The 19,061-nt window shown below is 34.3% G+C and overlaps 1 protein-coding gene across 1 annotated transcript; it reads right to left on the bottom strand.

Moving 5' to 3' along the window:
* Nucleotides 1-9,603: 9,603 nt before the first annotated feature.
* On the bottom strand, nt 9,604-17,691 carry LOC121421837 (scavenger receptor cysteine-rich domain superfamily protein-like). The gene is made up of 5 exons (XM_041616639.1): nt 17,427-17,691; nt 16,437-16,655; nt 16,250-16,327; nt 10,745-11,002; nt 9,604-9,812 (listed from the first exon to the last, which is right to left on the bottom strand). The coding sequence occupies exons 1-5, from the start codon at nt 17,689-17,691 to the stop codon at nt 9,604-9,606; spliced, it is 1,029 nt and encodes a 342-aa protein (XP_041472573.1).
* Nucleotides 17,692-19,061: the final 1,370 nt, after the last annotated feature.

The raw sequence follows: 19,061 nt of genomic DNA, 5'->3' as shown, positions 1-19,061 counted from the left end.
TTATGCTTCAAGCTTTAGAATTTCAATCGTCTTCATGCAATGTAACTAAGGTTTGTACACCTATACTTGCTTTGTTGAACTGTAGATCAATCTAATGATAGACTACAAAATATGCAAAAGAATATCGAAACATAAGAAAATGAATCACGTGAGACCCCAGATGAAGAGCGGAAGGTGCCATGAATAAAATCAGGGGAGCGTTTCATGAAAGGACTTGTTAGACGTTTTATCCGACAAGTCCTGATTTATCCGACAGTTACTATGGTAATATTGCCTCTCAGCCAATCATTATCAAGGAAAGTTGTCAGACCTGGCAACTTGTCGGACGAAAACGTTGATGAAACGCTCCCCTGGTAGTCGAACTTTAATATCTAAATAAATTATAAAAAAAAAAATCTTCAATCATGCAGCAGTAAAAGTAAATCACTAAAAAAAAAAAAGAAACTTAAATCAAAGTACGACGAAGCATTGCCATTTGGCGAATGAATAATTAGTAAGATTTTGTTATGCGTGGTATGTGTTTAGTCTCACCGGTCGTTGCTAAGGGTCAATGTTAGTGATAATCAGAAATCGGATACGTGGAAGTACCTTCAAGGCATTTGTAGGAAAATAAAAATGGAAAAAAAATGCTTGACTTTTACGTTGTGGTCAACAGCTTATTTTTCTAACAGTTCTACCATTCTATGTAAAAGACATGGGAGCACTGCCATTACAAGTTTTATACCATGTCCGTTCGTACACATGATGAACGTGGAGCTCAATGGACCCTACATATCCACAATACGGCATGTACTCATTTTTTTTTCGTAGACAAGGTCTCTGTGACACAAAGGTTTGCGATGAAATGCAAATATGAAAGAACCGCACTGATTGGTCCCTGATCAGAATTTTTAACCTAATGCTCGTGTAACATTGATATTGATTCGTCAGTTCATTTAGTGAATGATCGCTAATCTTTGTGTTACGGCGCCCAACCAAATGTCGAAAATAGCTTAAAATGCAATGGAAACACTCAAAGTGGTCTTTAGGGGCCCGTGGCAGAAAGAATTGCAAGCAATGGCAACTCTAAAAGTCATGCGCAACTTGATTTTCAACCAATCGACAGCGCGCATTTGGGACTTGCGAATAATTTTTTTTCTTTCTGCAACGGACCCATGAACTATTTTCCTGATCTGGTTCATTTGTTGTTCATTACTGTATATGCCAGATGAGTGCCCGCACATGCCCAGTCGAGCACATTTGAGTCATATTTCAGGACATATTGCATGTTTATTTTCGCATGCATCCGAATTATGTACTACACATATAACCAGACCAAGATGCGGCGAAAAAGTAATTATCATCACAAAAGCACATTTCCCTTTATGTATGACCACTGATGACCTAAAGCTGCGGAGTCATGCGGGAATCATTTTAAGCGTTGTGGCGTGCGCCTGTTATCCAAGCTGTGGGGAAGTTACAAATTGATGCAGAGGTTCGAGGTTCGAGCCCTGGTCACGTCTTTCGGATGGTGACGTGAAAGGTCGTTCCCAGATGTAAATAATCATATCTGATTGATACACGTCTGACACAACTCAAATACATACATACATACATTTGTCTACACAATTGCACGAGATGTTGATCAAAGTGAATGCCTGACATACTTCCTGCTGGCGGCTTTTAAACTTGTTCAAAGAGATTGTATTTGCTGTTACTCCATCTCATTTGAAACCTCCTTGGTTATACCAGATGAGAAGGGGAGACTCTAGACTTTACAGTGATCGGTCCTATAAGTGAATATATTGTACTTGGGATCAAGTTATCGTAAATCTTTGATAAACCATAGTTTTCCAATTTTAGGTTTTCTTATCGTTTACGAGCGCAGACGATTTGCAAAAAATAAACAAGTGTGTCTGAACAGTGTGAAATAAGGTAAACATATTTAGAAGCGAAAATTTCAGTTATTATACTTTAATTGACGATGAATGAAGAAATGAATGAATTTCTTAACAGTTCAGTAGCCAATTTGTAAAAATAAGCTTAAACATGTGAAATTTTAGGGAGGATATGTGCGTCCGAAAAAAGCATCGTAGTAACAAAACTCACCTAAAATTCACTTGTGTTCTTGACCGGCTACAAAATAAAGGGTATGAGTATGTTAAAAAAATATAATTTGTAATCTTGGGCGACATAATTGTGCCCAACGGTTATGTAAAAAAGAGTACCTCAATGTCAATGTTCAAAATAATTGTGACGCATCCGATCCATTGGATAGTGCATTACTCCTCATCACAGTCCCACATGTTCGCAATTGAGTGTGTTGGCGCTGTCTGGCTTCACACAGCGCGAATTTTTAAAACGACTATTAGATCTCACACTTTGTTTATCACAACAACTTTGCACAAAATTCTGAATGGTTTCCCCAAAAAACAAAAGTAATGATATGATAATAACAAAAATAATAATCAAAGTCAACACTGATAACTTATCAAGTTGCGTAATAATTCATTTTTTCATACATCGACATGGCAGTTTAAGATAAAAATAGAATAAAAGTAGATTTTAATTCGTCATGAGGACGAATTAGGTGGTCTGTCATGAATTTTCATTCAGTGTCGGCTAATGTTGTATGAAATGAATTACTTAGATATGATTGATAATCTTGATCATAGGACTAAATTTAGACCATTGCTTAATGTGATTATTAATGTGGTAATGAAAATCGTGAAAATTATAATGATGGTGGTGATAACACAATACGGTAAATATGAAATGAAGTTTGGAGCACGTAAAACGCCTTAAAAAATCCTCAAAAATTTCAGACGATTTTTACCAAAATTGACATTCTGAAATTGCGTAATGAAAGGCGCTTTAATTTTCACAGCAGCTAATTTTTAATCGACATTTTCAAGTTTTTTGTGCAAAATATTTTTAAAAATCCTTTGTACTGTTAGCACCTTTTTTCAAGATTTCAAGCAAGAATTTTACAATTTTAGTGGGTATAAATTTCACAGAATACATGAAAATTCATAGGTGATACTTTTTTAAAACTAAAATATGTTTAATACTTTTGTTCAAAATTTCTGCTAAATTTCAATAATTTTAATTAGAAATTTCTGAATCACAATTCTTCAGTTTCACAGCTTTCACTTAAAAACTGATCAGTGATGTTTTCTATAAATGAATGACGTAAGATTTTGTTGTAAAACTTTGCACAATTTCTGCAAATTTCTAAACATTTCACATTTTTTCCGTCAAATTTTTCAATATCCATTGATTAATTGAGTATGACTGAAATTTACCTGAAAATTTTTTTCGTGATGATTTTTAGTGAAAAAAAGTAAGGTAAAAGATTAAAGTACAAGCAATTTTCCCACAAAATTTAGGGAAAATGTGTAATTAACTAGATTGCACAATTTTTTTTAATTTCATATAAGAAACCTGCAAATTTGTTATACATTATATTCAATAAAAATGACCACAACAAAAAAAAATCTTGGAATTTCCACAAAATGTATGGAAAGAATTTTTTTCCACCAAATAGCGTTTCAATATTGTAGCGTTTACTAAGAAAATACATAAATGATGTTTTACAATGTTAAAATTACCTCAAAAAGTTCCTGAAATACTACGAAAAATGTCGTACATGAAAAAGCGCAAAACCAGTGGGCTTGAAATTTACAGGAAGACCGTAAAATTGATTAATAAAACATTTTCTCTAAAAAATTCTCAAAAATTAGGCCCAGAAAAATTTTGAAAAAAACTTAAACAAGTCACAAAACATTGATGCTGAGGTCGAAAGTGAAAATTATTCGCACGTTATTTGTAGAGAAATGTTTCGACTACATCATATCAAAATTTGAGAGAAAACTGACAACTAATAAAAAAAGATACGGTCAAATATGCATCAATACGTTGACGTATATTGCGAAAATGAGTAATTTTTATTTTCAACGTAATTTTGTGGTATTTATGCTATTTCCAGATGAGATATTGACTATATCCAAGAGTGAGGGAAAATTGGGGGTCAACGGACTCCCTGTCGAGCTACGGTGAATTTAATATAGGCATATTTTTGCCTACTTATGACTTATTTTGCGAGTTTGCACGCGCGTGTAATGCAAATTTGAATGGACGCGCATTCCCGTATTATTGGTCGTAAGAGGCTGAATGAGGTATCCAATTAATCAGAAGATAATGGACAATAGACAGACACAAAATAAATGACGACTCGAAGATGCATACCGATGGTAGGAGCAAGAACGCGCACGCATACCTGTACGCGCGCAAATTTTTGACATGCTCAAAATGGCCTGAAACGTACCCAAATTTGACCACGATTGATTTGGGGAATTTTAAAATTTTGACGCGCGCGTACGTGCGCGTCGTGACCTCTGCATGACCTCTGTTGACATGTCCTGATGACGTGTCATCTGAACTTGATATGATGCAAATATCAATGATTTTTTTATGATTAGTTACAATGATATGATCAATAATTTAATTTTACAAAATGGCGCCTAGATGACGTCATCATGATTTGATGACCTTGAAAAGTTTCGTTTCGCGATTCCATAATAATATCCATACATGACATGAAAATCAAGAAATTTGACAAGCCCGATTTTGAGATAATGTGGGAACAAAATTTGGCAATAAAAATAAATAGAGTAAAATCTGACGAATATAATTGGTGATCTGTCATATTCATGACAGACCACCTAATTAAAGAATTAAACAAGTGGAATGCCTCTGGCCGTCTCACCTGCATCACACGGTTCATTATAGCAGCAGTGCTGACTTTGAATACTACTCTAACTCGCAAAAGATGTTCAGTGATACATGGTTACTCTTATGTCCACTTTTTATAAACTAGACCAATAAACTTACAGAGATATGATGGTTATTCAACAAAAAACCCCAACATCGCCAAAGTTCATTGACCTTACATGACCTTTGACCTTAATCATGTGACCTGAAACTCGGACATGATGTTCAGTGATACTTGATTACTCCTATGTCCAAGATTCATGAATCAGGGCCCGTATTCCATAAACAAGATAAGCTTTTTGCTTAAGTCTTAGCAATTTGTCTTAGCATTTTGCTTGTCTAAGAAATCTTCCCTAACGATATTCTATAAACTTTAAGACATTTGTCTCAAGTCAGGCGATATGGCTAAGCCAAAGTCTCAAATTCTATGACCTTCAGTGACCTTCTTAATGATAAATTGCTGCAGAGGTCACTGCAACAAACTTGCAAAAATGTGACTAAAGTTGTTTTTTCTTAAAAATTTGGATTTTATTGAAACTAATTACAACTATTATAGTAAGAGAAGAGCATTCATCACACATATATGGTAAGAATTTTTAATTCAACTTATCTATATTTTTGTTAATTACCAAAACATTTCAATCCCAAACCGAGTGACTTGCACAGTTTTTTTGTATATCAGTCCCATATATTACTTTCAATGTATTGTTTGTCAAAATATAAATTGAATATATTCCTCTCGACATCTTTACTCTAACTTCAGTTTAAGTAGACTTAGGCCCCCTAAGGGAAAACTTTTGTAATTTTTGAGACTAGTCTTGGGTCTAACATTAGGCCTAGATCTAGCCTAGGCCCAATTAGATCTATAAAATTCGTCTGTTTGCAGGAGTATTAAACATTGTTTTTTTTTTACTTTTTCATACTAGTTTCATGAAGGCTGCAAAACGTTGTTAGTCTAGTAGGCCTAGTGGCATGCCATAGTGGATCGAGCAACCGAGACTGAAGCTATATAATAGTTTAATACATCATATAGACCTAGGACCTATATTAGTATTGGTCTAGGCCTAGAACAACATTCAGGACTTAGCCTGGCTTAGCCTTTCTTAGGACAGGGATAGATTTACATGTAGGACTAGAATAGATCTGACTTAAGTTAGAGTTAGGCCTAGATCTAGCCTAGACCAAAAGCTTCTGTTTCGTACTGTATTTTGGTTTTTCTGCTAAACTACGAGTACGACACTCGACAGTCTAACAACATTTGTCATTACGTTGGACTAGACCCTAATCTCACCAATGTGATGTGACAGTAAATGTCAGAATCTTTTAAATAAATTCCCAGAAACGACGGTTATTCCTGTCTACAGTGCTACTGCTAAGCCTATCGCTATGGCATATGCATTGCTTGCTAACTACGCCTAAAGTTAGATCTAGGCCTAGTCCTGACCTAGACATCTAGGCCTATGTAGATCTAGGTCCATATGTTTGTTTAGAGGAGTTCTTAATTTATACATTTTTGGGAGTTTGTTTAGATCTAGGTTTCTAGAAAACAGGCCTAAAGTAAAGCCTAGACCAACAGCTCAGTCTAGACTGGGGCCTACATTTATATAAAAATTTACTTTAGCCTAGGTCTAGGCGGCCTAGCCTATAGTATTATGGCTATAGGCCTACTTTCTTCTATTCATTCTAGATTAAGATTCTATTTCTAGCCTAGCTAGCCGGTAGCCCTTACGTTAAGACTGGCTGATCTAGTCAGACTAGTCTACTGTTTGATCTAGAATCTCTAACGTAGGCCTAGATCTAGAAGAAAAATAAGACTAAAAGCTAGACCCTATCTAGATCTACATGTAGTAGAAGTAGAACTATAACAATCTAGGTGTTAATAATTATAGGTCGAGATCTAAAGTAGAGACTTGTAGGCCTAGACTCTATCAAAATATAGATTCTAGTTCTAAAAAATAGTAAATGTAGGATAGTCTAGATCTATTCATCTTACAGTAGGCCTGAAAAAGGAAGCAGGCTAGGGATCTAGCATTAAGTTGAATCCAGCCAAATGTGAATTTCTTCTTTTTGGCTCCAAAGTACCGGTACATCTTAGTAAAATCCACATCGACTCAATCTCATTTTCTGGCCTCACTGTAAATCTGTCAAGTTCTTGTCGCAATCTCGGTATAGTTTATGATTCTCACATGTCTAATCACATTTCTTTTATGGCCTAGATCAGTTCGCTACCAATTGCGAAATATTGGTTTATTAGGAAATACTTGTCTCGACCGGCCACAGAAAAATTGGTTCACGTAACAAATTTTCCAATATAGACTATGTCTTGCAGATCTATACCTCAAAATCAATGTGTGAGCCAACTTTTATAAGAATTGGTTGAAAACTAAAAAGGGTTTCAGACCACAAGATTTTCACCTAATTTCATTATATAATATGTTGTTACCTTGGCAACACGATTTCTGATACAGACAAAAAATATTCTTGCACATTTTCAACTCAAGACTGATGTGTGTGCCAAATTTCATGAGCATTTGGTTGAAAAAGATGAAGGAGTTTGAACTACAAGATTTTCGTTATATAATATTTCGTTACCATGGCAACACGATTTTTGATACAGGCAAAAATATGTCTTAGACAGCTTCAACTCAAGACTAATGTGTATGCCAAGTTTTTAGGAGAATAGACCAGTTGAAAACTGATAAAGTATTTCAATCACAAGATTTTCATTTATTTCTGGTATTTTTTTTGTTACCATGGCAACACAATTTTTTATGTAGGCATAAAATATGTTTTGCACATCTTCACATCAAGACTAATGTTTGTGCCACATTTAATGAAAATTGGTTAAAAACTGAGAAAGTAGTTAGAACAGCAACATTTATACATTATTTTTTGCCAATATATTCCGTTACCATGGCAACACAATTTCCGACACTTGCATAAATGTGTCTTGCACATCTTTTCCTCAAATCCAATGTGTGAGCCAACTTTCATGAGAATTGGTAGAAAATTAATGAAGTATTTTAAACGGCAAAATTTTGGCCATAATATATTGTTACCATGGCAACACAATTTCTGAAAAAGAAAAACATCTTCCACCTCCTTACCTTAAGACCAATGTGTGTTCAAAATTTCATGAAAATCGGTTTAAAAAATGAGGCAGGAGCTCGAAATGCAATATAGGTATAAATTCTAAAATTTTGTTGGCTGAATTACCTTGAAACTAATACAATTAAGACAACTCACAGCTGTCTTAAAGTTAGGGCTAAATTCTTAGCCATGTTGTATTTATGAAATACAGAATCTGCATTTTTAAGAAAAGTTACTTAGCCATTCATCCTATATCTGTCTTAGTTGCGCAAAACCTCTTAGCCAAATTCTAAGACAAAATTCTTAGCCAATTCTTTATGGAATACGCGTTTTGGCTAAGAATTTTATCTTAGACAGAAAATAAGACAAAATGCTTAGATTTTTTGACTTAAGCATGCTTATCTCGTTTATGGAATACGGGCCCAGATCCATAAACTTTCAAAGTTATGATGGTAATTCAACAGATACACCCAATTCGGCCAAAGTTCATTGACCTTTGACCTTGGTCATGTGACCTGAAACGCGCACAGGATGTTCAGTGATACTTGATTACTCTTATGTCCAAGTTTAATGAACTAGACCAATAAACCTTCAAAGTTATGATGGCAATTCAACAGATATCCCCGATTCGGCCAAAGTTCATTGACCCTGAATGACCTTTGACCTTAATCATCAATTCATTTTTGTTATTCAATTCCAATAAAACTTACACATATCATACAATTGCGTAAAAAACTTGAGCAGTGAAAAATTCAAAATATAGTATTGAAATATGATATACAATATAAAAAGAACACATCATTATTGGAATAGGGCGGTCATAAAAAACCATGAGACCTGAAACTTGCACAAAATGTTCAGTGATGCTTGATTACTATTATGTCCAAGTTTCATGAATCAGATCTATAACTTTCAAAGTTAGTATGGGAATTCAACAGATATCCCCAATTCGGCCAAAGTTAATTGACCCTAAATGACCTTTGACCTTGGTCATGTGACGTTAAACTCATGCAGGATGTTTTTTTATACTTGATTAACCTTATGTTCAAGTTTCATGAATTAGGTCCATATATTTTCTAAGTTATGATGATATTTCAAAAACTTAACCTCATTATGGCCAAAGTTCATTGACCTTTGACCTTGGTCATGTGACCTTAAGTGCCCACAGGATGTTCAGTGATACTTGATTACTCTTATGTCCAGGTTTTATGAACTAGACCAACATACTTTCAAAGTTTTGATTGTAATTCAATAGATACCCCCAAATCGGCCAAAGTTCGTGAACCCCAAATTACCTTTGACCTTGGTCATGTGACGTGAAACTCATGCAGTATGTTTGTTGATACTTTATTAAACTTATGTCCAAGTTGAATGACCTAGGTCCATATATTTTCTAAGTTATGATGATATTTCAAAAACTTAACCTCAGGTTAAGATTTCGATGTTGATTCCTCCAACATGGTCTGAGTTCATTGACCCTAAATGACCTTTGACCTTGGTCATGTGACATGAAACTCTAATAAGATGTTCAGTAATACTTGATTAACCTTACGGCCAAGTTTTATTAACTAGGTCTATATGCTTTCTACGTTATGACGTCATTTCAAAAACTTAACCTCAGGTTAAGATTTGATATTGACGCCGCCGCCGCCGTCGGAAAAGCGGCGCCTATAGTCTCACTCTGCTTCGCAGGTGAGACAAAAAACTGCCATTGGAGGAAAATGCCCATGAAAATATAATACTATCATTTAATTGGTGTCGTCACCCACCTTCTAATTCACACTCCGGAATTGAATCATTCCATATTGGGTAGTATGGCGTTACTCCTGGCACACATTGGATGGTTCCATTGCCTTTCAGTGTATATCCATACATACAGGTAAGATTAATGATAGAACCAAACCTCGTGATGTTAGAATCCCAAGATCCACCAATCGTGTCGTTCAGATTATCACAGAATCCTACAGAGGCTATGAAGAAAGTAAACTTGGTAAAGTAGTTCAAGAAAGGGGAATGCATTTATTATCTCAAGATATTATTAATTCTTTCATAATTCTTTCGTATCAGCAGCAGATGAGTATCTGACGATATCATAATAAAAGAAAATGCAAAGTTGAATTTATCAATTTTTTACGATTCACAAAATTTCGTTATAAATTTGTAATGCTAAACATTGGGAGTCCACGTAGTTTAACCCAACCTAGGAATTCTGGATATAGGTTAAATGAAATAAATTCTCACGTTTTAAGATAAAAAGTGGTTAATTGAACACACAGTGTATGTATTAGGTCTCATTTGATTTATAATCTAGTAAGTTATGTTAACTTAGACTTTGTGCTCTTGAAAATATCTAATACGTTTCTCAAGAAAACCCTAAATCGTTATAAATTCATGATTTTCTTTGTCCCATATATATACTTCCGTTTTTAGTTCACACTTGACTTAAACAAAAATGAGTTATGGCCACAGGATCGTTTCCAAACAGGATCGGAGGGAGGGTTAGGGCGGGGGAGAGATGAACCAAACGTGACGTCACTTCTTTCTCAGTACCACCATTGACCTATTACTCAGAGCACTTGGTCAAGCACAACTAATATGGTATTTTAGAATGCACGACCCAGAGCTCTCCTTTTAATACGTTTTATTCTTTCTTCCTCAATTACTCAAAAGCATGGGTTAGGGGCTAAATGGCTCCTGTAACGCCGACGGGGTGGTCAAATTATACTATTCAATTCAATTTCACTTCAATTCTTGGTCATACTAAATACTAAATACAAAATACTAAAATAATTGCATCTTCAGATTTGTATCACATTAGAAAGATTGAATGAAAGTGATATTTTTGTAATTCCTGAAAAGAAAATATGCAACGTGATAATGTTTAATGCATGCAAACACATACCATCATAAATTGAAAATGAGAGTGAATCGTCAGTGCACGTCTTGGACAAATCGTTCAAATCGACATCCGCATGTGTGGAACAGAAACATGCAGTTTTATTCATAAAAGCGTGTGTTTGAAGTCCTCGTGGTTTGCACGAAGTGTTGGAAGCTCCTTGTTTGCACAAGTTTATACACTGAGACACTGTTGAAAACTCAGATTTTGATGTGTTCTGTAATTGTTGAGTTTGAAGCTCATAACATCCTTTGTATCCGGGCTCTACAGAAACGCGTCAAGAAAAATAATGCACAAATACACAAATCACTTAACGAATCCAGATGAGGGGAGAGGTTAACATAACCATTGTCATCAGTATAGGTGTTTATTGATGGATCGATTACTTTTTATCTCTACCCTTATTTGCAAAAGCACGGTCTTCAAATCGAGGTCTCCCTTGGTTTACGGTGTGTCCTCAGTTCGTAGTTACTTCATGGACAAATGTCCTTTCATTTCGTTCATTATGATAAACATATTTCAAAGCAAGATATAACGTAATCATATATCCCTTAATACAAAGCAGGATGAAGAAATTGAATAGACCAGGTGACTATAATAGCACATCAATGAACACTCTATGATTAGAAGCTCCTGACATCATACTCTCTAAATAAGATATTTCGAATCTGACATAACGGTAAATATGTAATGTCTTTATTCTATCTTTTACGTAATACCTCTCAACGTAATGGATACTACACTTATTAACAGAATTACGCTTAATGATAACGGAGAACTTGATCCATTTCGAATAACAACAACATCAATTTCCCCTGAAACTTTTTCCTCGACAAAAGCTTTTGCTCAGTCATGCTCCATTTCGCACGTGAATGTGAGATCTTTGAATCGCAATTTTGAAATGTTGAAAGAAGTATATGAAGATGAATTTACTTCATTTTTTTCATATAATCGCATTATCAGAAGTTTGGAATGTTATAGACATAAATCAGTTTTCAATGCGAAGGTATAATCTTGAATTACAAAGTAGAAATATTAAAAGAGGAAGAGGAGTTGGTGCTTATATTAATTCAGGACTTAATTACAAACGAATGCCTAATTTGTCCTTGCACAATGCTAATTCATTAGGGCTGAAAATTCTCATTCAGGATGTGAGTATCATATTTGGGCTTATTTATAGAAAACCATACAGCCACTTTGCAGAATTTAGTCCTCATCTCAACGAGCAATTGGATAACTTGAATTTGGACAGAAATCATTGCATTATTGTAGGAGATTTCAATATAAATGTTTTATCTCCAACTGAAAGTTGTGATTTTATTCACATGACAGAATGTTATGGCTTACGTCAGTTGATAACAAGTCCAACAAGAATAACGAGTTCTATCATTTCTCTCATTGACAATTTTTATACTAATATAATTATATGCCTATCCTATTCAAGCAGGGAGTATCGAGGTAGATATTTCTGAACATCTCCCAGTTTACTCCGTTTTTTAAGAATTTCAAGTGTGTTAAACAAATAAACAAGTGGAATGCCTCTGGCCGTCTCACCTGCATCACGCGATTCAACATAGCAGCAGTGCTGACTTTGAAAACTACTATAACTCGCACAAGATGTTCAGTGATACTTGGTTACTCTTATTTCCACGTTTTATGAACTAGACCAATACATTTACAGAGATAGGATGGTAATTCAACAAATACCCCCAATGTGGCCAAAATTCATTGACCTCACATGACCTTTGACCTTGATCACGTGACCTGAAACTTGCACAGGATATTCAGTGATACTTGATTACTCTTATGTCCAAGTTTCAAATGTCAGATCAATAAACTTGCAAAGTTATGATGGTAATTCAACAGATACCCCCATTATGGCCAAAGTTCATTGACCTTTGACCTTGGTCATGTGACCTAAAATGCCCACAGGATGTTCAGTGATACTTGATTACTCTTATGTCCAGGTTTTATGAACTAGACCAACATACTTTCAAAGTTTTGATTGTAATTCAATAGATACCCCCAAATCGGCCAAAGTTCATTAACCCCAAATGACCTTTGACCTTGGTCATGTGACGTGAAACTCATGCAGGATGTTTGGTGATACTTGATTAACCTTATGTCCAAGTTTAATGACCTAGGTCCATATATTTCCTAAGTTATGATGACATTTCAAAAACTTAACCTCAGGTTAAGATTTTGATGTTGATTCCCCCAACATGGTCTAAGTTCATTGACCCTAAATGACCTTTGACCTTGGTCATGTGACATGAAACTCTAATAGGATGTTCAGTAATACTTGATTAACCTTATGGCCAAGTTTCATGAACTAGGTCCATATACTTTCTAAGTTATGATGTCATTTCAAAAACTTAACCTCAGGTTAAGATTTGACGCCGCCGCCGTCGCCATCGGAAAAGCGGCGCCTGTAGTCTCACTCTGCTATGCAGGTGAGACAAAAATAGTGTAACACAGAGAAACTTTCAGAATTTTTCAATAGATTCATTTTGTAATGATCTACATGTCAATACTAATTTTTGGAAAAGCGTTTTAGAATGTATGGATCCTACTGATGCTTAAAATATTTTCCTAAGACGATTCTTATTTATAATAAACATGCTCCTATTGAGACAAAATGTGTTAAACAGAAAAAGAAAAATAAACCCTGGATAACACGATGTATTGAGCATTCAATATCAACACAAACTTTTTCTCAAGTTATGAAATCAAATTATAATAAAGATTGAATAATTTGAATAAATGGGGGAAAATACAGAAATCAGCTACCAACAGTCTTAAGGAAAGCAAAGCAAATGCATTATGAACATAAGTTTCAAGCATACAAAAAACATTTAAAGAAAGCTTGGAGTCATATCAATGAACTTTTGAATAAAAGAAGTGTTCGAATCTGAATTCAAAAATAACAAATGAGTTGTTAGAATTATAAAATGAACTTTCCGAAATTACTTCATCTGTTGATATAGGAAATTCACTCAACAATTACTTCTCTACTATTGGGAAAAACCTAGCTGAGAAAATTGAGGAGCCAAATGTCAATTAACGAGAGTTCATGGGTCCATACATTAGTCAAACATTGTTCTTCCTGCCAATAACAAGTTCAGAAGTTAAAGAAATGTTTACACACTCTTGATCAATCTAGAGCAAGTGGCTATGATGACATATCAGTTCGAATGTTGATATATGCTATGAATTGTATTCGCAAATCCCTTTCGCATATATTCAATGTATCATTTACCACAGTTATTTTTCCAGATAAATTAATAGTTACAAGAGTTATACCAGTTTTCAAAAAGGGAGATATAGAATTACGTGGAAATTATAGACCAATGTCGATTTTACTCGCGATTAGCAAAATATTTCAAAAACTAGTGAATGGACGATTGATGAAATTCATCGAAAAGAATGAAATATCGTATAAACACCAATATGGTTTTAGAAATGGATACAGCACGAAACTTTCACTGATAAATCAAATTATAAGAAATACTCATGAAGGAAAGTTGACAGTAGGAATATTCATCGATTTTGCTAAAGCTTTTGTTACGATTAAGCATTATATTCTCATTAAGAAACTAGAACACTATGGCATACATGGTAAGGCAGTAGAACGGTTTAGTGATTATTCACAAAACAAAAACAATTTGTTAATTATGATGGTGTAAATTCAGATTACAGGTCGATTTCATGCGGATGACTCAAATTTATTTCATACTTTCAATTGTGATGAACAACATATTGATTAATATCAGAAATTAGTCTCAATTTAAACAATATGAAAACATGGTGCAATGCTAACGAATTGACAATCAATGTTACGCAAACTAAAAATATCTGTTTTAACTAGACGAAAAAATATTTTAAAATCAGGACAATTGTCACTGAAAGGAACTTTATCAGAGTGTGTGGAATAAACATTTTTAATTGGTATATGTATCGACAAAACCTTACATGGAAGAATCAGGTTGACATTGTATGCAATGTGCCAAGCAAAAAAATAATAATACTTTATAGATTGAAGAATTATATAACAAAGAAAATCTAAATTATGTTATACAACTCATTTATTTTACCACATATAAAGTATGGTCTGGAAGTTTGGGGTGGGACGTGCAAAACAACCCTGAACCCTATATTATTACTTCAAAAAAGGATAGCTAGAATAATGACGTTCAACCATCATACTTTGCTCCTTTATGTTATGATCTAAATATTCTTCAAATTTTAATACAATACCAATATTTGATAGGAGTATTTATGCACGAGTTAATTAATATTCTGTTGCCGCATAGTATTATTGATTATTTTTAATTAATAGACCATCCTTACAATACAAGGAATATAGAAAAGCGAAATGCTAATCTTGAAAAAAAATAATACCAATTTGGGAAAACAATCAAAATCAATTTCATTTTCTGGTCCTACTTTATGGAATAATCTGCCAAGTAATATTAGAAACACCCCCAGTCGCGAAATATTTAGTAAATCGTTAAAAATTAATGCTACTGGAAGATTATGATTAATTTGGTATGGTAAGATACTGCCTAAAACAAATAACTTGATATAAAGATTTTGTGAATAATTAAGATATTTTTTCTGGTGAATAGTGTTCAATAAAAATCGAAATTTTCTGCAACAGTAATAATGAGACGTAGAACTGAAATCGATGCACAATATTGAGATTTAGTTAAAATTATTGTTTAAACTATGATAATGACATTATTTGGGACTAACCTCGATTAGCATCTTGCTATTATGTTAGCTCCAATTACAAAATGTTTTGATTAGATGTGATGTACTATTCCTTCTCATTGTACCTGACAGTGATATTTGGTAATAAATAAATTTAATTTCTACGCTGAATGAACAATATTCGCAGAATGACGCACAATGTACTTGGCTAACTGTGAAATGTTAGTTGTTCATGGAAGCATTTGTGTGTGTGTATTTAAATGAAAAACAAACTTGAAAAGAATACATGAACAATCAAGACATCATTGAATTTCTAGCCACCATACCATATCACTTTAGTACCAATAACCTTCCTCTGATCATGCGCAAAATCTTCTGATCATGCGCAGATTGGAACTACGAACGGGCTTATCATGTTCATGCGTGAGATCTCTAAGTGCACAAATACACACACCTGCACCCCTAAACACCCACGTACACATTCAGATAAAATTCTTATCACATTCTTTTTCTGTGTTTGCTCTTCCCCTCTTCTCTCTTTTTCGTGGAATCGTTTAACTGAGTTCGTGACAGCTCAGGCCCCCCAAAACAACTTTACGTTTGCAATGAACAGTATTTCCCCTTATAAACTATATAAGACACCAATTATATTCAATATTGATAAAGATGAGGTAGCTGTAATCCCACCCCCCTTATACAAATAAAAACAAAATGTTAAAAAAAATAAATCACACACATGCAAACCCCAAACCGGGGTCTTACATTGATTACAGATTATAACAAGATAACTCGACTCACCATGACATTTTATTTTCACAACCTGGTCAGATTCGCAACTTGAATTCCCAGCCGTGCAATCGATCAAACGATACGTATCTGTGTAATAAAGTTATCAGATAAAACCCTTTTTATATTGTACTTAAAACAGCATTGAGGTATACATTTATAGTGCTAAAACAGAGAAGAAAGGGGTACGGGTACTTACCATTTCCGCAACTTGGAGCTCTTGTACAGTTTTGTGCATTCACATTCACAAAGGTGATATCTTTGACGCCTGGATAGCCAAGCTCACTACAGATGACTTCTGCCACCCTCACAGTGAAGCTTTCGTTACAGACTATCATCCAATCACCTGATGACGAGAGTTCGATGAATCCTTCTGACGGTTTAATACCACCCATTAAACGAACTAAAATGTTGTCTCCTGCTTTGAAATAACAAGTTCAAACATAGCAGGGTAACATCATAAAAGGGGAAAGTGACGAAGATAACAAAGGAGACAATAATAAGCCAAACATTCTATTTACTTGTAGTTCCCGTTTAAACCGATGATGACAGTACATAACAATATTATTTTAAGTAACGTATTCACCCTCACCTTCCTAATCCATCAAAGCAATCAGTAAGCCTCAATCATTTTACAAACAAGATGAAGATATTTTAATGAAGAAATCTTTAAACGAATGCCTGCTGGTTATATCATGTCTAATTTTATTACTTGTATTTTTCCAATATTGTCTATGCAGAATTAGAGGTTTACTATTTATATTTCTCCTTTTCCTCTCTTTCGGTCATTTTTTTCATATTCTTATTCTATAAGTCTACCTGCATTTGTTTGCTTCGTCTGTATTTCACTTTTTTTTAGTGTATCCTATGTAAATATGTATATAAGTACTGTGGTTATTTACTCCAATTTGCTTCATATTTGTTTGTTTGCTCTTATAGGTTTTAACGATTAAGTTACTTTATAACATTTTGATGGCCAATTGCCCATAAGCTTTTCCATTTTATCTCATCCATGTTGCAATTTACGATAGTAGTGTAGTACATGTAGTACATATTATTCTGCAATAATGTTCTTTGCCCTTAACTTGTGGTACAATGATTTACCGTTGCTGTTGTTGTTGTTGGAATTGAAACGAAATAAAGATTCATGATTTCTTCATCCATTCATATTCTCTCCCGTCATACTTACTTGCAGGCTCATGACAGGCGAGTGAAATATTGAAACCTTTCCTTCTACCCCATCGAGATGAAGAAAACTCTATGCGGAGCTTGTTTCCCTTCGCCAGATATGGAGGGAATTGCACATTTTCGCCTGAGTAGCTTTTAGAGTTCTCGTCTATGACATCTATGTAATCCCTGTTTGATTCCAGACTGCAGTAATTGAAAGTAACCAGGATCCTTCTACCATGAGGCGCACTGATGCACCATTCCGCGAAATAATTATTTTCGTACATGGAAGGATATCCAGGACTTGTAATTATGATACTATTTGTGCAATCCATTTTCAGATCTGTGTACGGAAGTTCAAATAAACATTTTAGTCACACCGAACGAAAAAGGAAATTACAGATAACATAATGTTTTGTTAATATCATTCTTACTTTACAAGCTCTATAACAGTTCATATTAGAAATAAACTTTCCCTTTAAATTCTTTTGGCTATATGGAGTTTGGCAGTTGCAAATTTACTACCAGGGGTTCGTTCAGCATATGACATTGATCTCGAACAAAGTAAGTAATTATAGTCCAAAGGTGAATGGAGTCCGTACGAAATACATGTAAAAAAATGGTACAAAACCATCGGGAATAAGCTATTCACTGCAAAGATGAACCTTATCATGCTTATCATAACTGAAAGTAACACCGTCAACGAGGGACGTATCACCCGAAAATTGTCATAGGCCTATTCATAAATATTGCCTCTAAGTCCACATACGATATTGCCCCTAGAAAATAATAAATATCGCGCAATTTCTATAATCTTTGCGACAAATGCCTATATCCTAGTACTTTCGAAAGCTTACAAGTTAATGCATTTCGATAGCATCATGTCAAAACTAATCTAACGAGATACATAAAACTCACAAGTGGTCGTTTCCATGGTTGCAGTAGTCGAAGTCACAATCGAAGTGATCCAGGCACAAAATATACATAGGGAATATGATTTAAATCTTGGTAAGAGAGAGAGAGGAGAACAGTAAGAGAGAGGGAGAAAGATAATATCATTATACTCATCACTTGGTATTGTGACACATCAAATTAAATGCATTCTGATTGATAGCAGTTCTTTATTGCTTCGCCTGATCGTAATCAATACTATTTTTAATGAACGAAATTTGTGCAAAATATTTGTTTTAGAACATTGATATTTACCATGGCTATATAACACTAAATTATTTTGTCAAATCCCACAACTACATGTATGGCTTTCGAAAGGTCATATCACATATTTTACCCCTTAAATGTTTAGAATATAAACCTGTGAACATGGGGTCCTTTTTTTAATACATTCTGGCAATTACTTTCTGATGTTATTTTCTGTACGTTCGTGTACATTTTTCATGAATAGCGAGCAAATAATCTGGAATTCAAATCACGTAAATGTATAAAATCGTTTCCAAACGTTTTCATATGAATGTCTATAAATATTCAATGTTTTGAGTGAAAAAAGTAAATATCGGTTCAACATCGTCCAACTCAAACCGTTCTTAACTCTTATTGTATTTGCAACCTGAATGGTAATAGTTTATTGAAAAAAAAATGCATTTGTAGCTAGAGGCTTAATTGCAGAACTTTTTCCCAGGCAAGTACAATAATATACACA

Source organism: Lytechinus variegatus, chromosome 9, assembly GCF_018143015.1.
Source record: "Lytechinus variegatus isolate NC3 chromosome 9, Lvar_3.0, whole genome shotgun sequence".
Taxonomy (NCBI): domain Eukaryota; kingdom Metazoa; phylum Echinodermata; class Echinoidea; order Temnopleuroida; family Toxopneustidae; genus Lytechinus; species Lytechinus variegatus.
The sequence above is the reverse complement of the archived record's forward strand: the minus strand, read 5'-3'. Positions and strand labels throughout refer to the sequence as shown.